This window comes from Sesamum indicum, linkage group LG1, assembly GCF_026168435.1.
Source record: "Sesamum indicum cultivar Baizhima isolate 11 linkage group LG1, ASM2616843v1, whole genome shotgun sequence".
Lineage (NCBI taxonomy): Eukaryota > Viridiplantae > Streptophyta > Magnoliopsida > Lamiales > Pedaliaceae > Sesamum > Sesamum indicum.
In genome coordinates, this window is record NC_142657.1 from 20889809 (window position 1) to 20911902 (window position 22094).

At 35.5% G+C, this 22094-nt stretch overlaps 3 protein-coding genes across 4 annotated transcripts; 1 reads left to right on the forward strand and 2 right to left on the reverse strand.

Moving 5' to 3' along the window:
• The first annotated feature begins 1754 nt into the window (after window positions 1-1754).
• LOC105169482 (uncharacterized) lies at window positions 1755-6824 on the forward strand. Of its 2 annotated transcripts, none has more exons than XM_011089879.3 (3): window positions 1755-2016; window positions 4387-5585; window positions 6378-6824. In XM_011089879.3, exons 1-2 carry the CDS (start codon window positions 1905-1907, stop codon window positions 5436-5438), a joined length of 1164 nt encoding a protein of 387 aa, XP_011088181.1. In that variant the 5' UTR covers window positions 1755-1904; the 3' UTR covers window positions 5439-5585; window positions 6378-6824. The 2 variants fall into 2 exon arrangements, with proteins under 2 accessions (XP_011088181.1, XP_011088189.1); XM_011089887.3 differs by having other exon boundaries at window positions 4423-5585.
• Window positions 6825-7872: 1048 nt separating this feature from the next.
• LOC105170148 (glycosyltransferase-like KOBITO 1) lies at window positions 7873-15240 on the reverse strand. Its single transcript, XM_020696106.2, has 11 exons — window positions 14837-15240; window positions 13616-13765; window positions 12857-12909; window positions 12482-12590; window positions 12265-12399; window positions 12053-12097; window positions 11581-11768; window positions 11250-11391; window positions 9028-9074; window positions 8762-8849; window positions 7873-8668 (listed from the first exon to the last, which is right to left on the reverse strand). Exons 1-11 carry the CDS (start codon window positions 15182-15184, stop codon window positions 8384-8386), a joined length of 1590 nt encoding a protein of 529 aa, XP_020551765.2. The 5' UTR covers window positions 15185-15240; the 3' UTR covers window positions 7873-8383.
• Window positions 15241-19098: 3858 nt separating this feature from the next.
• On the reverse strand, window positions 19099-20906 carry LOC105169497 (protein JINGUBANG-like). The gene has a single exon (XM_011089899.3). The coding sequence runs from the start codon at window positions 20645-20647 to the stop codon at window positions 19391-19393; it is 1257 nt and encodes a 418-aa protein (XP_011088201.1). The 5' UTR covers window positions 20648-20906; the 3' UTR covers window positions 19099-19390.
• Between the last annotated feature and the right edge of the window lie 1188 nt (window positions 20907-22094).

Consider the following 22094-nt stretch of genomic DNA (forward strand, 5'->3'; position numbering starts at 1 on the left):
CAAAAAAATAGAAAAAAAAAAACTTGAAGTAATGCAAGAAAGTGGTGTAACGATTGGTGTGAAGTGGTAAAATATCAAAGTATAGGCTAAAGTATGCGTGTAGAGCGTAGAAAATGAGCAGGGAGCTCGTAAATTTTTTTCGTGAGAAAAGATAGTATGTAGGTGTCAGTGATCAAAGTTATTCATTTGATTATACTATGGTCTTTATGTATAGGCACATTTGGAGCAAAAATCTGGAGTTAGTTACGGTGATACGCATATCGTCATAAAACTACATATGTTAGCTAACTAACAAAAAATTCGGAAGAGTATTTGGACTTATTTGGACAAAAATATGACCACTTGAATGTGCCTTGTCCACTCAATTTGAAATTGGGGAAGTTTGTTACCTGCTGGTTATCAAGTCAGTTTTCGCAGATGTAGGTGAATTTTTAGTATAATGTGAGTCGAGATGTTGGCAGTGTGTTTGATGTAAAAAATTCATATTGTCTGTTGAGTCATCCTGTTAAATTAGACAGGTCTTAGGGCTGTGCCAGGTTCAATAAAAATGGTTCAATACCTTTATTATGGACAATAGTCTGGATCTACTGGGCTGCTTCGTGAGAGCCCATCTCTAATATTTTGGGCTTTAGGAAAAATATTTGAGATTTATACAATCACTTACAATTATTAACAATTCATGATAAATTCTAAAAAAAACTCTATGTCTTATTTCATTTGTTCGACTACAAGCAGATTATAAATCAGTCACTAATCACGTCATCAAAACTTTCAAATTAAGGAGTACAGATGTTTTCTTAAACTCACTTCAGCTAAACTCTTTAAAACATGATTTTTTTTCAATGTGAAAAGATGACCTTAATATTTACGAAGAATTTGACAGTTATGAAAATTAAATAACTATTACAAAACGCATAACTATCGTAATCAAATAATAATAATTGGGTAACATATACTTAATAAATATCATAAGATCACGATTAAATAATAATAACTTCAATCAAATATCAATTTAAATAAGTATAATAAATTAAAATAAAGTGTTGAAAATAATCTAAAGGTTAAAAATTTAAAGTTGATAAATGTTAATATAAAAAATGAAGGAGAAATATGATCTTATCCATTAGTTATAATTAAAATAAAACTTGAAAAATTAGAGCAGAAAATATTAATTTACTTTTTTTTCCTAAATCTCAATGTTTAAATATTAAATTAAGGTATCTTTTTCAATTTGAAAAATATTTGGTCTGTTCAGTCAGCCGCTTCTAATTTCACTACAATTCTTTTTTACTTAATTATTCATTATGTTATTAATTAAAATCTTAAAATTCTTTCAATATTTAAATTTTATATTTGTACAGTTGATTATATTATAGTTTCAAATATTATAATTACATAATTAATTATCTGGTATTTAAATATTAATTATTTATAATTGTTATCTTAAATTAATTTAAATTAAAAAATTTAAAAGTAAAATAAAAATAAAGAAGCTCTTTTTAAATTTAATTTAAAATAAATAACAGCGAACTCTTCTATTATAATTACAAGTATTATACTTTTTAAAAAATTAAAAACACACTCTAAAATTATAAATATTTTTTTAAAATTATAATAAATTATCACAAAAGATATTTATGATGATATTTATAATTTTAAAAATATTTATAATTACAATAAATTTTAAAAAAATCACTACTAATTTACTCTTTAATATAAGAGATAAAAGTTATATATCCAAATTGCACACCGAACTCTGAAGCAGACAAATCGGGTCGAACAGAAAAAGGCTGTAGTCTAGGTTTGATGCCGGGCCAGAGTCCCAGACGCGCGAGCCTTTGTAACCGCTGTACTTGCGTGTATATATATCGCTGTAAGTCTTCTCTGTTTCCCTGTCTCTGGAGATGGGGAATTGGAACAGAAGATATCAACCTAGAAAGAAGTTCAGACACTATGAATATGAAGATCCCCCTTTGTCTCCGCCAAGGCCTCATGATACTCGATCGTATTCCTCTGGTATGTGGTGGTGTTCTTGACTTTTTTGTAACTTCTTATTCAATGATTTTGTGTTTTCATATAGTTCATTCATAAACTAGAAACACCAGCAAGAACTGAAAGAGAATGCAGCCTTTCTTTAATTTTTGTGTGTGTGGGTTTTCTTTTTATATATTTCGGAGTGAGGATCAGAGTTTCTAGTTTTTCCTCACTTAATCCTTTTTGCCCAGTTACCCGCGTGATTTTTCTTCAATCATGTTTATCTCTTTTAGCTTTTTAGAACTGTAAGCAAGAATTAAGAAAATGTACTGATGTGTCTTTTGGTAACTGGAATTCCTGGTAGCATTTTTTGGTCCTCCTATTCTTTTGGAAGTTGAGTGAGCTGTGAGTCAGCGAGTCATGCTCTGTGTTTGCTTGGAGGACGAATTAAAGGGGATAATAAAGAAAATGATTTTGAAAGTCACTTAGAGCACCCACTCTTTTTAAGAGCACAAGCCACTGCACTAGGGATTCCCTGCTATGGGCAGGAGGAGGATCAGATTCCTGCTTGCTCTTCCGGAAAGAAAATATTTTCCACAATAATTTTTTACATGGCAATATCTGAAGCATCTAATATCCATGCAGGTTGCAGGGATATGAACCTCTCTTTTAAGGATCAATTAGTTGTCTAAATTGATTTAGTGTTCTAAAAGGGTATTTTAAGTAGTAAGTCAGAATTAAAAGGGTATTTTAAGTTCTCAAAGACTGATGAACTTCTTTCTTCATTTCTTCAAGTGTTATCTGGATTCAGTGAATATCAATAACTGAGCACCAATGAAGTTGTTAGTTTGTTTGCTCTCTCTATTTCTCGTCATTTTCCTGAGCTTGAGATAATTACGGAAGGTACCTACATTTACTGGCCTGTATCTCAGAGGACTGAGCACCAATAAAGTTGTTAGTTAGATTGTTTGCTCTCTCTATTTCTTGTCATTTTTTCTGTTTGTTGCGATTGATGCGAAGGAGTTGCTTGTGGTAAGATATTTATTTGTTTTATTGGTAGCTAGTACATACTCTGATGGAATGGTGTTGCGGTTTCATACACTGGAATTTTTTTATGACATCTTTATCCTGAAATGCTGCTTGATAAGTGGGGAATTTGCTTTGACTTGTTGATTTTTCAGCAATCTTTCTAGCTCTAACTCTAACTAGAGTAGCTTGTTTTGATATGTCCAAATTTTTAACCTTTTGGAGCAATGTTTACTTCCTAGCTGGATTAGCTTGTTTTGATATGTGATTTTTTTTTTAACTGAAAAACATGTGTTGCAGAAACTTGCAAATTTTAGTTTGTTATTTATTAACTTATGCTTCTCTGTTTATCAATTTGTTAGCCTCAAAGGTCTTGGTAGATGGTCTAGGATCCATGTTAATGCAGTTAAGCTGTTCACATGTGGTTTGACCAAGCTTCAGTTAATAAAAGTTTGTTTTGTTTTAGTGTCTTTTAGATAATCATGTCATTAAGTGCTCTGTGTGATCTATATGTATCAGTGAATTGATTGTCTGGGCACTTTTCACATTATTTTCCTTGTTCATAAGCAAAGATGATATAATATTCTGGACTTTCATGTCTTCAATTAGTTCAAATTTGATGAAAAAGCTTTGGCCATGTGAAACTTGAGAAGTTGGGAGATTAGTTCCAACGTGTCTAATTCTAACTTGCTTATTGAACTGGGAAAGAGAATAAAATTTGTACTTGAGTTTAATGTAGGTGTGTGTTCTCACTGCAGTTTCCATTATTTTAAAGTCTTAAAAACTGTGAAGGTGGAAGCTTAGTTGCAGAAATAGGTAGAACTGATTTTACATCTGTGTTGCTCCGAAGTCATTGCTTTACACCCCTGTAAGGTTGAACCTCTTTCCTTCTTGCTTTTCCCCATTACAACTCATAAACAGATACTTTGTCTCTTTTTGTTGCTTACTTTTGTATACTTTTTAGCATTCATGACAGTGTGGTTTAGAGACTCGGATATTCTAATTCACAGTTCCATTTTGGAGAAAAAATCATGCACATTCTGTGGCTGCTATTACCTGAATAACATTTTTTACTTTACACATAATGAGAGAGAATATTTGTAAGGTATTTGATGAAAGCATCAATTTGAGTGAGAATATCCAGTTACTTCCTACAACGTAAATTGTCAGAAATGTTGCAAGATTGATTGGTTTTGAGTATGCCGGATTTGAGTGAAGATGGTTCTAGTTATTTCCTTTGTATTTCTACCTCATGGTGAAATATAATTGAAATCTATAATTTCTTGTTGTTGTAACTGAAGTTAACTTAAACTTTTAGAATATGGTCTTTGATTTTCATTGTATGGCTTAAAATTGTGATGTCCTTTATCTTTATTTGTTCTGAAGGAGTTAACAATAATGGAGTGTCATCTTGGGAAATAGATTATTGCCATTCAGTATGGGTTCCTTGGCGTAAGGTTTTGGCATCAAAAAAGTATATTTACTGCCATCCAAGTGTGCTAAATTGGGATGATTCTGCCGGTAAAGAAGCATTACAGAATGCAAAAGAGCGATACTGGGCCTTGATCAATGGCCTTCCCTGTGGCAACCCTTTACCTGACCCAGATGTATACATTGATGAGATTGATTGGAACCCCTATATGGATCCTGATCTGATGGCTGATCTAGATCTCCAAGTATTTGATCCTGATAACGCTCAGAAGATTGACAAGTTGGAAGCTATAAATGAAGAGGCTGCATGTGCAGAAGTAGAAAATGATGAGAATCCATCTACTTGTGATAATCCATGGGAAAGGAATCATGTGCAAGATACTGGAAGTTTGAAAGATATAGTACAGGGATGGGGTAGGTGGGATGATTCCGTAAATTTGAAAAATGACGACCCTTGGGAGCAAAGCTGTAGCAAACCTGTTGATGCCTTGAAAGACAATGGTTGGAGAAGTGGGAATGACTCTTGGGTTTGGTACCAGGGGATCGATAATACTAGGTCAGCTGCAGTTGTTGATTATGGTTGTGGGAATTCTTGCAACTATATCAGGCAAACTGGGGGGCCTGTAAGACAAAAGGGCCTGGGACATAAAGAAAATAATTCTTGGGGTAGGAGTCATGGGAACACCAATGTTGAAGGATCAAGGAACTCAGATAATTGTGGACATTCCAATGGAAATAATTATTCTATGGGTTCAAAAGAGAGAAGTTGGAGGAACAACAGGGATAAATCTTGGGTTCAGCAAGACAACAGGAAAGAATCTTGGGGTTGGAGGGATTCCGCATACCAAGATAATGAGCCAAAGTCTTGGGATTCACAAAGATCTAAGCCAGGTGGGAGGTCCGTTCGTGGTATTGGCCGGAAGAGGGAAGGTTCTCTGCAGCAAACATCAAAATACAAGAGCTCTAGGTATCATGGTGAGACCTATGGAGATAGTCACCAGCTGTAAAAGAGTAAAAGGAAAGTTTTGTGAGACGGCCTGTGTTGTTTTTGAGGTTTTTCGAGGCTGAAAGCATACGTCATGGATTCACTAACTTAGTATTCAACTTGTACGAGGGTCCATTTTGGTTAAGACTTTAGGTCGACTGGGATGAAGGTAAGACTAATTTATATTATTAATTTTGCCTTCTAACTTGTTTGGTTATTCTACTATTGTGTGTCTTCACTGTGGTATACATGAACGTATTATGGCTGTTTGTACTTGGTCGAAAATGTGAACTCCCCTTTTTTCCTGATCTTGCAAATGGAATATGCATGAGAATCTTCGTCCATTTCAAGGTATTCAAGGTTATAATTAAAATTTTCTCTTAAATCCACAATTCGACGACCTAAATTTTGCGTCTTCATTTGCCACTATTCCTCATATGGGTTTCTTAGTTATTATGAGGATGAAAGGAGAAAAAGTAGAAGAGTCATTAATCGAAATCTAAGTTCGGAATTAGAACAATTAACCAACTTGAAATTAGATTCAAACATTTGAGCTTACACACGATATGAGTGACTCAAGGCTCTGTAAGTGCTTAGCATATTTCTCTCTTTCTTTCCTGGTGCACTGAGGTTGTCGAACACAGTTCTAAAGAAGTGGTTGTGAGTGACATAGCTTAGGAGACATCTTTGTATATTAGACGTACCTCAGGGGTGTCTCTAGTTTTAGACAATTCATCTAAACAGTAATATTTTCTAACAAACATTAGCTCTAGGGAACTCTCATATTATATGGGAGGTGCTTGTATATTGAACAAACATCCACATCATGGGAGGTTGCTGTAGTTAACCCAATCATTTAAATCTTCTTGGATTTCGTCCAGCTTTTCCTCCTTGACATGCAAGTTCGTGATAGGTAAATGCTTTAGGATCATGACATTGTTGTATTTGTTTCCTATGACAGGGGCATGCCTTATCACAGAGGATCGGACAACAAAGTCTTACCATAATCTCGAGAGAGATTTTATAGCTCTATCGATCTGCAAGTGAAGTAGCTGGAACTTGGTTGTCTTTTGTCACATCATGTCGTAACACACAGATATGTGGACTTTCGGAAAGATACTTGATGCTGCTAGTAATTCACTGATTGTATGATTCAGAGACTTCGTTTTGGACAATGAATCATGTGGACAAGCAGCCCCTTGAATGCTTCAGCAGTTGCTTTAGAGTCGTTAGAAACAGAGTTGTAAGAATTGACCACCTAGATGTCTCTTTTGTTCACAACTTTTGTGTTGACAGTACTCTTCAGGGTAAAGTGTTTGTGGAAAGGTACAGAAGAGGCAGAGGCAGATGTTTTGTTCCGAGGATAAGTATTTTGGCGTATAGGATTAAAGTTCATTTTCTCTTTTTAGACTGTGAAGGGAGCAGATCTCTCCGGTAAAATGCTAAGGATACTGAGCAGTATGATTTCCTATTAGCAGACTGAATTGGTTTTTGAAGATAACTAAAAAGAAATTTTATGCAAATTTATTCATTTGATTCTTCGGAAAATCATTAAAACCAAATATGATATTCAGAAAGTCTTTTCTGAAGACATGTAGAAAGAAAAACAACTATATATTTCACATACCTTATTTTTATTAATAATTGAAAGAGTAGGTTGGAATAAACCTATTACGGCTCCTTGGAAGTATGAAAGTGACTGTTCTATGGAATTGGGTTTGGACCGTCCCTGCACAGCTTAGTTGGAATGCGAAGAAGGCCTCCTTGGGGGAAGGGAGCCATTAGTGATACTGTTTTGGAAGAGCTAGAATTCTAACTTTGTATCAAGACCTATAGGCAAAGTGACATTCTCAAGTAGATTAGTTTTTATGGGGTGTAGGCCTCCCAAAAGGTAACAAAGTCCGGCAGCTAGAATTCAAACTTTGTACCAAGAGCTATAGGCCAAGAGACAATCTCAAGTGGATAGTTTTTATGGGGTGTAGGCCTCCCAAAAGGTAACAAAGGCGTGCAAAAGTCCTTGAGCCTACAGAGAAGGCAGAAGGGAGCTTGACTGCAAGAACCACCCTTCGAGCAGGGACAAAAGTCAGCTTAGTAATTCAACATTACCGAGTGACAGAGCCATCGCTTAATAGATAAAAGTTATTCAACTGTTACGAAATGCTTTCATCAAAGCTTGAGACGTTGAAGCTGGACAAATTGCCCATCGCGAATAACCAACATACTTCGGGAATAGAGCCCATTTAACATTTTTAAATTCTTGGGCAGAGATCAAATAGGATCACTGGGTATTTTTAGCAAGTCTAAAAAACGACGGTTTCCTACATGCACAGCTGCACTTGTCGCACTATTTTTGGCTGAATCCCATAACAAAAACTACTGGTTTCTACACATGTAAACAAAAATTCACCAACAATCTGGCGAAATTTAACAGGACTTTCCTGTTCTACAGAAGCATAAAAATCCAAGTTTCATGAGAAATGCATTTCAAATGCTGCTTAACAGCAACTTTTGCTGTCAAGAAATATCTAAGCCGAACAATTTGGTCAAGGCAGCTAATATTCACAGCACATTGAATCAAGTAAAAGAACAGCAGGAACTTGATGCATTTAAGATGCATTTTGCACTATACAACAAAATGAACTCCGGTCATAAATCCCCGATTCCTATACATCATTTAATGTCAACATCTCAAGAGCCTTAAGTTGTGGAGCTGAAAAAACACCTCCCCCCCCCCCCCCACCAGCCCACACCCCTTCCTCCCTTCTTTCTCTCTACTACGTTATAGTGTACAACCTCCGCTTGGGTAAATGATCGGGAATAGCCATTGATCGAACATAGAAAAAACCCCAACAATTTGCTTGCTCAAATCTTCCCTACTCCTACTCATCACAATGAGGACAATTCCTGATTCTCCTCTCATTCCATTGCATATTACAGAAAGAAAAAAGCAGCAATCATGTGGGAGAATCATGCTTCAATCTTAAGGTCACCATCCATCATGCCTGGGGGAGATAACGGTGGGATGGCTACTTCTTGAAATATGCTGGATGTTGTTTCCAGAACTTTTCTAGCTGTTGCCTGAGACTCTGTGTTTCGTCCAATCTTTCTTGAATGAAAGGAAACCGACTCAGCAGCTCTAGAGGAATTACTGCTCTCGATGGATGCTAAGAATTTGTCCTTTGATAGAGATCCTTGGGCAGAAGCAATGATAGATCCAAATACACCAGACTCCCTCAAGCCTTGGATAATTGTCTGAAGTATGAGCAAGAGCAAACAACTTCATTAGATTACCAAATGAATAGACTAGTTCAGCAGACTTCTTGTACACCAAGAAGTAAAGCTCACCATGGGAGCATAGATGCGCGTTAGAATTCCCTTTCTCAACAACTTTAAATTGAGAGTTTTATCAGTCCATACAACATGCTCGCGATACCTGTTACAACAATGAGATTGTTAACTGAAGTAAACAGTATAACAACTCCAGAAAATGTTTCAGAAAAACTACAAGCTATTAGAATCGAAATAAATAGGTTTTAGAAAAATCGGTCTTGCTGTATACAACACAAAATAGAACAAAAACAATATAGGAATCTTAATCGTTTGATCATTACCAGTTTAGCATCTCCTCCTCTGTTGCAGTGGAAGCAATTATAAATGCCTGCAAAGAAATGGGCGATAGTTGATACATGAAATCAGACTGAAAACTGTGGAAAAATATCTATTCAACTAAAGAATATCTGCAGCCAACCCTGGTCAAATGGTAACTTGTATAACATAACTAGGAAGTCTTCATAATTTGGACATCCAAAATTGATTTAAAATCCGTAGTACATGCCATAGTATAACACGTTTAATAAGTTGTAATACCAAAACTCCCTAGCTTTAAGTAGGAGAGTATATGGAAGCACAGATAAAAATATTTTCACATAGAAATACAGATGAAAACGGGCAAAACGTCAGTTTCTCCATATATATGACCATGATGTCTGAGGCACATAGAAACAGATTGAAATACTGTTATATAATGACTTCAAGGGCAAATACATTCTCTATTAACAGTTGAAGGCAATAGCTCATGATATAAACCTGCTTCTAGGAATCAAGTTAAATGACTGATACTTGAAGTGAGTGTCCAAAGAAAATACCAATTAACACCTCAAACATGGACATCAATCAAGAGAAAGCTCAGGAAAATAGGCCATTTGCAAGCCTTAACTGAGATGTCTCACTTTATACTCTTACATTAGTCTTGCTAGACTTACTGTAGCACAGCAGCATTTTCTGAAAACTTCTTTTCATCAAATAATGCAGCATATGGCTTGTGTGATGTACGTCAATGAGTAGCAGTGAAATCTGTGGGGTAGAGCAGGGGGAATTTGATCGCAATTTAGTAGTTCAATGATAATCTGGTAATGACTGCCAGCAAAAAGCTGACAGAGGCATTGATCTGTTAAGGCTGAAAACTAAAAATGACCTAGAAACTTTGGCTTTTCGCTTGGATCCAAATACCAATACACAGGCAATTAAATGGGGATAGAATAAGAAGACACTTGAGGTAGGATCATATGAACAGATAACAAGGGCTTCTGACACGTGTAAACAAGGAGAGATTAGAGGAAAAATGGTGATCAGCACAAAGAAATTGAACACTTTAAAAACTTGAGAAGTTAAATGCCAAATAGCTTCTTGCCAGCACATATATTGTCTATCTTCAAATAAAAAACAACACTTCATTTCACATACTTGCACCATTGATTTCTCTTTTATAATATGTTATTTACAACCTTTAGAATCTTCCAAGAAATAAAGAAAGAACATACTTTGAGTGGCAGTGCATACAATTAAACTCAAAAACCTATTCATGCAATCAAATAGGCTTGCCCATGGGCAGATAAACCTCTTCCAGAAAGAAATCTTAGAGCTAGGACTCAAGCATAGCAGGAGATATTGTTGAAGATCAATGTTTTAAGTCTTATGAATTATGCCACAGTAAACACACATTAGTTACGCATTCATGCGACAATAACTGTTTGTCAAATCAAACACTATAGGATTCTGATTGTTCTGTTAGACTTAACAGGTTTAAATAGGAAACAAAACAAAACTTGAAGAGTAAGTGCTGCAAGAATAGAATATGCACATAAAGGAATGTCTTCTAAGACGTTTTGAGTTGATGTTTTGTTGGGGCAATCTAATTGTTTTAGGAACTCGTGAATACCGCTACACAAGGCAGAGCACATTTAGCATTTCTTGCCCCCATCATTCAAATGGAAGCTTGAGTTATACATATTTATAACCTAGACAGAGTTAAACCAGTTCTCAGCATAAGTAAAAGGAGTAGACTCCACTTCGGTATACCTTTCTGATCTTAAGCTTATTTAAAGGAGGTTACAATTTTATTATATTCTTGGATAAATGAAGAAAATTCTAATTACATGTTTGGAACAGACATCTATATGTTTCTATTAAAATTCAAAATAGCAGCAATGGTTGTCAAGTGTACAGAGGCTACCAAATTTTCTTCTGGACTTTGGATGTAGTACCCCTGCTTCCATGATTTTATATTTCTAAACTTACACAAACTTAAAACTAAACAAGCTTGTTAACCCTTGAGGGATTACTGAGAGATTTCTGCTTAAGCCTCATATCAAGAACCTTTAAGCCACAAATGTAAACATATGTAAACTTGAGAGTTCCTGAAGATAGTAGCAAAGCCTGTTACTTCTGTCCTTCATTTTTATTGACCCAAACAGATTGGGTGGCATGATTGTAACCATACCAGGAACATAAATGACAATAACATATCATAACAATGCAATTGTAAGGCACTTACAGCTCTATCAAATTCCAACATAAAGCATCGCTTGACATCATCCTTTGTAGGCTTACAACCACATCGATCCCGTCTAGAAGTCAAGTCAGAGAACTTGGCATATGTATAATGTAAGACGGCAGCCTCTTCCAATTTGATCTCACTGTCAATCATGTACAGAAATATATGTCAAAAGCCAACTGAAAGAATAGCTGTGTGGTTCCCATGTCAAAAGAAGCCAGATAACAAGCAGAAAGATGTAACGGGTACGACGGATCAAATATGCAACAAATAGGGCACCTAATAGTTGAAAAGATGCGAATTATGAATTGTAGCTGAATAGAAAATATACTTTGGAGTTTTCATGTAATTGTGCCATCTGTGTGCACCATTAGGGCGGAGATGATCTTGTATTCGAGCAGCTGATTTCCCATTCCCATAGGTCAAGAAGTAGTTTGGATTGCCACGGGTTGATTCCTTATACATGCCGAAGTACGTGTCTTTTGTTAAATGGTCATAGTTCTTCTTGAACATTGACACCTAGATGACAGATAAAAATAAGAAATCAGCCAGTTCCGAAATATCAAAGAACTGATAAAATCAGCAAGGACGAGTTAAATAATTATGACTTTATTGTCCCGCAATAAAGAATTGTGTTGTTCCTTGATAAACCCCTCAGAAACAAGCTATTACCGACAAAGATATAATTTTGTAGAAAAAAGAAAGTAATTTCTAAGTTGCATTCTAGTGCGCAACTAGGTTAAACAACTCACAGAGAAACTTAATTCATGAAGTGGACAATGATAAGACATTTACATCATTACCTCTGTGAAAGGTTCCTTGATGTCATCTCGTTCAACGCTGCTCTCCTGAAAAGGACATATAATGGTAAGACTTGAGGAAGATCAAAGTTACCACTCTTGTCCTTTCCTATTTGGAAAAAAAGGCTTAATCGAAATAGGATGCAGAAACAAATATTTTACATCTTGGAAACAGGGGCAAAAAGAGAAAAAGAACATAGAGACCAAACTCTTACATAATTGGGAAAGACAACCATGTCTACATTCTCAGGCACATCAAGTAACAATTGCCTCAAAGAATACTCCCTAGCGCCAGCTGGATGCATCAATTCATCAGTATCTAGATGCAGTATCCAGTCCATGCCAGCATCCTGAAATCAGAATAAGCAAAGATTTATCAATTCTTCACGGGACAACACATCTAAGTTCTTCTGGACATGTAATGACTCTTACCCTTGCCATAACTATTGCCATCTCCATGTTTAGGGATTGCTTCACAAAAAGCTCATAATTACAAGGCTTGTAAAAGAAACTTGACAACCATGTTTCATTCCAGATACGGCTGAAACAGCAAAAAGGGCTCATAAGAGACTGATAACCACAGCTAAGACATGGCATATAAAATTTCTGAAGAACCAACTCTAGAGAGCTGATTGTACATTAGCATATAAGAAAAACGGCCAACTGCACAGGTAAAAAAAATATAACTAAATAAACCTTGTTTCACTGCCTTGGTCCAATATATTTGCCTATGCTCTCAAGTAGATGAAGAACAAACAAATTTACTAACAGCAATGTCTAAACAGCCACATAGCTGGTGTGATGTACCTCTTAGCTTGTTGCTCCTCAAGCTCTTTGGTTCTGTATATCACTTTCACTCCCTGCAAGGTTTAAAAATATCCACCCTTACTGATTCTGAGACACAATTATGAAATTTCAAGCGGAGAACCAGTTATCATCAGACTGGAGGAAGCTGACACAGTATTGGTCAAAAGCAATAATAAGATGACCATTGCCCCACATCTAGTCAGGCAACATCATAAGGTCATAACACCGATGGGGGGGAGTTTGGGAAGGTAACCTAATCTAGGTAGATTTTGAATAAGACCACCACGTTTAGCGATTTTTGGACCATCATTATCCATCAGAACATCAAATGTTGAACAACTCCCTATGAATCCAGTTACAAGAGGAGACAAACATGTCATGCATTCCGCTGCCAGGTACGAAGTATACTCATGGTAAAATAATCGGAATTGTATCTGTGTTTTACTCATAGGAGACAAACCATGGACCATGTAGTCATGCACAATAATTCTTTATTAAACTGAACAAGGCCAACAGATTACCAAGTAATACAATAAGCCATCATTTTCACTCACAAAAACAGAGCCCATTACCCATGTTTGCTGTTACATTTCTTATTAGTCTGTGTCCGCACTGCCCTTCAAAACTTCTTTGATAAGTAAGATAGTCCAGAGTATTGAATGGTACAAACAATTTTAGAAGGTTGACTTGTAAACTACAGAGAATGAAAGTAACTTATTACATGAACCAAAAAATCAAGTTAACAGGATTCAAACTCACAGGAATGGATTCAAGAACTTTCGAAATTGCAGGAGATGCGGCCTTCCCTTCAACAAAAAGGAAAAAGTTTGACACCCCGATAACTTTATGATAAAACATCCAAGGCAGAATCTGCTCCAAGGTAGCAGATGTACTTGTCGTAATACATATCTGCAAATAAGAAAGCATGAATCAACAAGGAAACAGTTGTGAACACTTTATTTCAAAATGGAAATTTAGCAAATAGGTTGTATAACAGGATAAATAAATTATGGAATGCCACAAACTAGGCCTACTACATCTGAATTCAATTCTATTTTGACATATTTTCAACTTCTAAATCTAAGTACCCATAATGCAGTTTTACTAGGAAAGGAAGTCCTTAAATTTCTGTTAAGCTATAATGGGAAACCATAGTCAAGCTGCAAGAAAACTGTGAACTATTCCATCACAACTAAGCACATTCTTTTACTATTACCCCAACTTCTATTACACCTTCAGTTCAAGAGACTTATATACAAGTGACCAATTGGAATGAAAACCATGTGATGCTGAATGCATTTGGGAGCCAATACACATCATTCGCCTTTGAAATCTGCAAATTTTTATAAAAAACGCCCCATCGCCACCCACTGTGGCTCCCCCTTTTGGTTCTTGAAGTCAGGCGCTACAACTTGCTGAAGATATTAAGCAAACTTTGATATGCAACTGCGTGTTTTAAGCATCCCTATGCAAAAACAATATGAAAATTAATTTTAAATTCCATTTATCTATTTCGCATATAATTAATGAAGACTTCTATTGGGCGTGTGCTTTCCCAAATAGTCCGCTTCTTATCAAGAAAATAGGAAAATTTCAGCACAGGATTGTGCAATAGATGCATCAATGCAGACAAAAGAACTGATCCACAAAAAAAAAGAATCAGAAAAAAAATGGGGGGGGGGGGGGGAATAAAAGAAAAGGCTATTCCAAAGCATATAATTAACCCCGAAACTAAATGAATCAAAGAAACAGCTCTGCGACCGTTCTTTTTCCTAAGGAACCATTATCCGAAAATTCGAAAACGTCATAAAACATTAAATCGGCTTCCTTCCATCTAACATTCAAAGCCCGCCCCAAGAGTTCAAATCACCACAAAATCTAAGTCAACTCACAAAACAAGCAAAAACCCATTTCACATCAACGAAAATCCGAAAACCCCAGAAGCGGATCAGCCCCCAAAAAACCCAGAAAAAACAAAACCTTGGGCTTAAGATCGGCGTCAAACTTGAACTTCCAGTCCCTGTAATACGGGAACGATGCCACATTGGAGTGTCCCAGCAGCTTGGAGCAATCAGAAGAATGAGAAGACAAGTGGCCAACTGTAGCGAGAGGCGACGAGTCCATGCCTGGGAACTTGTGCGATTCATCAGGAGACCATCGGGAGATGGGATCATCGACGCCTCCGCCGCGCCACTGAAGAAGGAAGGCGAAGACGGCAAGAGAGAGGGGGAGAAGGGTTAGGAGGAGAAGAAGCTTCGCGGTGAAGGAGTGGTGGTTGGCGGCGGAGGACGGTGGTTGGGGCCGAAGGGAGGTGTGTAGACCCGCCATTGGTACAAAAGGCTGGCCCAGGAGGGGTGGGGGAAGTGGAACTTTTGTAGTGGAGTGTGATGGCAGATTTATACCCCCACCCCCCACCCCAAAAAAAAAAATCAATTAACCAATTTTATGAATTAATTAATTTTATGTAACTTATGTTTTAATTTCATGAAAAATTAATGCACCCTTTTAATGATTAATTAAAATTAAAATCTTGGTGTATATAAATAAATAAATCAGATAGGATTTCAAGGTTGTCCCTAAATTTTGGGACATAGTGTTCATGTATGACAACTGAAAATAGGAAAATAAACAAATAAAATTAATTATTTTAAATACGGTTGTACAATTAAATTTTCCTATCTAATTCTTGATATCATGAAAAATAAAATATGCAAATAGTGATTTTCAAGATTTTTTATTCAAAAGTATTATATTTATATATTAATTAATTTTTATTTTTTATTGTCTTGAAAAATTACGTATAATACTTATTCATAAATAAAATGATTATTTTTAGAAGTAAAGTAGACTAGAAACAGTTAATGCAAAATTTCACTAAGTTAAAAAATATTGTTGCATATTAAAAAAAAACTTCATCTTAAATTGTTTTCTAAAATATTACACAACAACAAATGATGTATTTTGGACAAAATTAAATAAAATTTTACAACATTAAATGACATTATAAATTGTGATTTTTTTCCTTTCTTGCAACATATTTTAAATGGTAATAATAAATAGGTAAGCAATCCCTAAAGTATAATTGCATCAAATAAAGTCCATGGAAGTCATCTCTATACTATTTATTAAATATGTTACCTAAGAAATGTTTAATGATAAAAATAGCCTTAAACATATTTATCTATTCACAAGATATTCATTTATTTAATCAATTAATTCTCTTGATATTCTTGTTTTAAATGTATATTTAATATTATTTCATTCAATTATATATTTTATCCTCGAATTTGTATTATAAAAATTTAAATTTATACATACATATTGAATATACTAATAATTACTTTTTTATTTATTATGATAAAAGATGTATTTTGCCTTTTTTTTTCAAATGACTCAAATTCATTCATATTCAACAAAAATACAGTTCAAAATTAGAATTAAATAATTTGTAATCATTCAAATTTATAATATCCATATAAATTCAAATAATCTTTTACTAAGAATTTAAAATTTATAATTTTAAATCATTCAATCCAAATACAATCTTAATTAATTTTTTTTATTTGTAATAAATTTTATTGGCACAAAAATTATATGGCAACAGACATTTTCAAAAATAGTTTAAAAACTTAACAAATTTTCATATTTTTTCGTTGACATTAAATAATATTTATTATATTGTGGTTACTTATATGTATTAAAGTGAATGACATAGACAAGAAAGTGGACAATATTATCAATTACCAAATATATCCTTAAGCAAATACAGAAACAAAAAGAGTCTGCAATTCCAATTTTAAGGTCAAAACAGTCATAATGCATTTTATCACTCATATGGGCTTCCCGGGACAAAACTGTCCCAGTGGTGGGCTTCTCATTATTTAATATATGGAATGGGCCAGAAAGCTTTGAAGTAAAGAATCATACGCCCAACAGGTTCTGATATACAGCCCAATTAGGAGTTGTAAATGAGGCTTATGTTTTCTTTCAGGGTAAATGCTATATTTGACCACGATCATGTAACGGTTGTTAACCATGGTATCTGCAAGCTCCGAACAAGTTGTCTTTCACACACATAGCGGATGTCTATGCTCCTTGGTTCTTGAAGCGTGTCGTCTCCCCTAACGCACCCTCATCTACCACACTAGCATTTCATCCCATACCTCTGCTCTGCTACACAAGGCTTGCACTGACAACTTGTTATCAGAGCCTCATGTCCCCCTTATAATAGGCTTAAATTTGTCATTTCTCTTACTTTTTCTTGGTGGAAAATCTATATTTTTTTATCTATTTTATTTAACATAATCAATAAAAAATTATTTACTATAATTTTTAATTCACAACTATTAAAATTGCAGCCCATAGTCATTATTTTTTATAGTCAGACCAAGAAATGCTTGATGTTGCTTTTTGGAACAACAAAATTATTGTAAAAAATCCTTGCAAATATATATGCTTATGTGGACAGTGGATATCATGAAAAGGGCATGCAGTATCAACTATGGCAAAGATATTTCATGTACAAGACACAATTGTAATAGATGATCATAACAGTAAAATCCTGCTTCATTAATTTATGATATCCAAGTACAAAATTTAAGAAACAAAAATCTTACACAATCTGATTAGTTTTCTAGGTAAGATATCAGATAGAAGTTCCCATGAACACATTTTCGGCCTACGATTCGCGATCTTCCAAAAGACACACTAAAATATATCAATTATGTCCGTTTCTGCAACTTTTGTATTAATCTTCTTTACACAGATTGAAGCTCTTTTCTGTTTTGTTATAATATCAGCAATCATCGGAAATGGGAAACAGGTCGGATCGCCTGAGAGTACAAACAAACAAATACCAAAGTTGTGGAATGGAAATGGAATGTGATGTATGTGTGCAAAATGGGAGCAAATATTGCAAATCCAACTAACATTCAAATCCAGTGCTGCATCTTTAATTACTTTACACAAAGGAAAGCAATAAACACAGTGAATATATAAAGAACACAGCCGACCGTACCGTACGTGCATGAGGGGCCGGTATGAAATAATTCTCCTCTCTTACAGTTTAAATGGGTGGCTATAAATATAAATTTTTAGACGAGCGGAGTCAAATATAAACGGTAACATTTCAACATATCTAATTAAGCAGATCAGTGAGAAATTTCTAACATGTCAAAAGCTGTGTAAGAAACTTCCTTTCAAACTTCCATCTTTTAATTGGTAACCGGATCCTACAGAACTATATATATATATTTTGCAAGAAAAAAGGAGTACGTACTATCATGTCTGGTTCCTCAAAACTTCCCAGATGGTCCTTTAAGACTTATAAAAATCTAAAAGCAGTGTAGAAAAGGAACATTGATTCGTTGCAAGTTTATATATATAATTCATCAGTTGTTGTCTGTTGAAATCATGGACAACATGCTTAATTCCTTAATTTCTGTTCAACGCTCTCCTTTTGTCCTAACCAAGGAAGAATTGGTTTCTGCAGTCAAAAGTAGTACGTTTTTATAATAATTTAAAAAAAGTGAATAGAAAAGAGACATATATATATATATATATATTTCTTTATGCATTAGTATAATTAAGGTAGAAATAATTGAAACCAACCCATGTCCGCTTTGAGCAAGGTTGCTTCTTGCAATGTTTATTCTTTCCTTTCCTGAGAAGGGTTAATTTGCACGTTAATTCTAAACAGTTGGGGTCTTGTGTATATATGTGGTCCTTTGACTTGTATATCAATCAATCAATCAAACAAAACCAAACTGAGAATTGAAGCCGACCACATATATCAGAAATAGTCGAAAAGAAGCTGCTAATGGATCGACCAACGTTTGTGTTAAGTTTTGTTGGTATTTATAATTTTTTAAAAAACGAAAAAGTAGGTGAGTGTAATATACCCTACAAAGTATAAGTCAATATATATCCAACTAAATGTATTTGAATTGATCTTTCTTGATTCCAAAATATTCATCAATACTTAAAAACCATTGGCCGGTGCAAGAGGACAAATTGACCAAGTGCTGATATAAACCAAAAAAAATAAAAAAATAAAAAGGCATGGTATTATGGAGGAGAGATTCCTTAATCCCTGCAGCAGACAATCTGTTAAGGACATAACAACATTGGAGGTACTGAAACACATCTGCCTATGATTGAGGTGCTAAATGATTAGTAGTAGTTAGCAAACTTCCATATTTTCTGGTCCTTTGTCTGACACTGCTCTGTTCACTTCAATCGGAAACCAAAACAAGGAAGCGAGGAACCCTTTTTTAGAAATTGAAATCCAACTCCTGTCACTGATCTAATTTACAGCTTGAAGCAAAAAAACAAAAAAACATGTATGACAAAGTACCAAAACAAAAAGAACAAAACAGTACCTAAGACTTAATCAAAAAGTACAAAACAATCGCTCAATCTTGTTAAGGTAAATATGCACAATCCTGAAGCCAAAAACCAGTACTAAAACAGCACTGCAGACACTGAAAAAAGAGGAAACCAGTACTGCTAGTTCAACCACAGTAACTACTTCTACTACTTTCCCTGCCAAACTGCCGAATTTTTCTCGACTGAAGATGTAATTCTTGCTGCATCGTGAGAGTAATTGGGAACCCACCAAACTCTGAGACTCTTGTCAAGGCTTCCACTATACAGCATGAATCCGCCGCCAACTCTCACCGGCGACGCCTGCAAACACTTCACCGGCCCCTCGTGCCCTTTGATCACCATATGCCTCAACAGCCCTCCGTTGTTTTCTCTCTTCCAAACACAAATGCTTCTATCTGCCGATCCACTGCACAAGTACTCCCCCATTAGGCACATGCACAACACCGCCATTTTATGCGCTTTCACCTCGCAAATCGCCTTCCAGCTATCGAAATCCTTGTTCCCCTGCCACCCCATCACATAGCCGTCGGAGCCGCCTCCGTAGACGAAGCTTCCGTCTTGGGTCACCACCACGGAGTTCAACGAAATGTCCTTGTGACCTTCCAAGATTCCCTTGAGCGAATGCGTTTTGCTCGTGGCGTCGTCCCTCGCCCACGCCTTGATCCTCCCGTCGGCGGAGGCCGAGTACACGATTCCGTTGCTCGAGACAAGGCCGTTTATCGCGTCGTCGTGGGCCTTTATCGACTCCAAGCACTTGAAATCCGAGGTTCTCCACACTTTGAGGGTCTTATCCCAAGAACCGGAGTATATCAACCCGTCGGAGACGGCGAGACATGAGATGCTATCGGCGTGTTCGATCCACAGACGCTTGTGGTGCCGCCTGGTTTGCACGTAGTTGCTCTGTTTCATGAACTTCCCCAAGTAGTCCTTGGTTGTAGGAAGAGTGTCGACGAGCTTGAAGACATTCTCAGAGCTTCTTGAGACCTTCCACACTCTGATTCTACTGTCTTGATGGGCTGTGAACACCTTGTTTCCGGCTGAGACAAGGGCCTTTACGGAGCCATCCCCTTGCCCGAACTTCGTGAACTGCCTCAAATCCGGCTGCTGCCACACGATGATGTCCTTGCCCTGCGAAGCGCTGAGAATGAATTCTCCACACAACGCCAAGCAAGAAACCGACCCAATGTGGCCGGAGAGAACCGCCAACGATTTGTAAGATTGGGAACAAGAAATGGGGAGGCTTGAAATCTTGAAATTGAGATCTTGAAAGTCATATCTAAAAGAAGTTGCGGGGCTTTCATCTGTATCGCTACTGCTTCTGCTGCTGCTTGTGGTTGAACTTGCAGACAGCAATGGAGTGGATAGGGTGGCAGCTTGGGCGAGAGGATACACAGTGTGAAGCATTTCTTGGACGTAGTAATGAGTTTGAGGGCGTTCTTGTTTAATTTCTGTGGGGAAAAAGAGGTTTAATCAAGAATTGGGTGTGTATATGGAAGGAGAGAGGTATCTATTGAAATCAAAAGAATCAAAGAACTATTGAAATCGTTCTATGTATCTGTTAGTGTGTATATATGTATATAAACAGAGAGAGAGAGAGAGAGGAGCGGAGTTGAAAGAGGGAGAAGAAAAGAAAGTCGAATTTCACGGATTTCTTGCAAGAAGGAAAGATTTTGGTATATAAACTATGGTAAACAGTTGTAAACGGAGGGCGGGGTGGGGGTGTGGGGGTGGCGCAACGGCTACTTTGACAAGAACAAAGACTACCCAACCCAACTCAACTAAAGGGTATTTTGGGGGACCCATCTGCCTTCTAAATTCTTCTCTTTGCTGGAAAGCATAAAAAAGTATATATAAATTCAATATTTTAATAAAGAGTTAATTACACTTAAATCATTTTTTAAAATACTAAATTACAAGTTTACCTGAAAAAGTTTCAACATTATACTTATACCCCTCCAAAATTGACCTTTTACACATTGACCACATTCAATTAGAATTTGAATTGAAAATACCGATGTTAATAAAAAAAACGTTACATAAATTATAATTTTTTTTCACCATTTAACATTTTTCATGTATATTTTTATACTTACAAAATAAATATATCAACCACACATTAACGTAACAAAAAATTCTGGTCAATTAGCTCGGTGCTCCTCTGTAGTAAATGACCAATTGAGGTGCACGGCATGCACCGGCAAGCCTACCACATTGGCCGCGACTAGGGCAAACCATTTCCCTAAAGTCATAGGAAAAATTTCAATTCCAATCGATTTAAATTAATTATATAATTAAGTGTATTATATTTTTTTATAAAATTGATTTATATTCTGAAAAATATTTAATTGATCACATAATAAGTGCAATAACATTAAATGTGATAGATTGATGTCGTAAAATCTAATTTTAGATAATAAAATTTCAAATTTTCGCTCGTCTTCCGATGAGGAAATCAAATATATATCAAGTAACAATGAAAATGAATAAATAATTATAAGTTAAGAAATTTCAAGTAACAAATACTACATATGCACATATAAATTGTCCTATTTTTATTTTCTTTATTTATGTATATTCATAATTGAAAGCATAAATAACGTGCCACATATAAGTTAAATACACACATAATTTGAAAAATACCTACTACGTTGTTTAATACGACAATTAGATGTAAAGTGACCCTAATTAAAGCAAATATATAACAATAAATATTCTTAATAATTCATCAACTTTACCTAATAATTGTTCAATTTTATTATTATTATTATTACTACGTATTTATATTGTATATGAATCGTATAAAAAATCAGAACATAATCTCCTTTATTTAAAAATGATCAATTTCTCTACC

What these genes read in the sequence shown, in the direction of transcription:
- LOC105170148 (XM_020696106.2), bottom strand. Translation starts at nt 15,184, where the DNA reads ATGGCGGGTCTACACACCTCCCTTCGGCCCCAACCACCGTCCTCCGCC. An exon ending in TCAAGGAACCTTTCACAGAG is followed by an intron (nt 11,769 to 12,052) that starts GTAATGATGTAA and finishes TCTGTCATCTAG; the next exon opens with GTGTCAATGTTCAAGAAGAA. An exon ending in CGCGCATCTATGCTCCCATG is followed by an intron (nt 8,669 to 8,761) that starts GTGAGCTTTACT and finishes CTCATACTTCAG; the next exon opens with ACAATTATCCAAGGCTTGAG.
- LOC105169482 (XM_011089879.3), top strand. Translation starts at nt 1,905, where the DNA reads ATGGGGAATTGGAACAGAAGATATCAACCTAGAAAGAAGTTCAGACAC. An exon ending in TACTCGATCGTATTCCTCTG is followed by an intron (nt 2,017 to 4,386) that starts GTATGTGGTGGT and finishes TTTGTTCTGAAG; the next exon opens with GAGTTAACAATAATGGAGTG.
- LOC105169497 (XM_011089899.3), bottom strand. Translation starts at nt 20,647, where the DNA reads ATGCTTCACACTGTGTATCCTCTCGCCCAAGCTGCCACCCTATCCACT.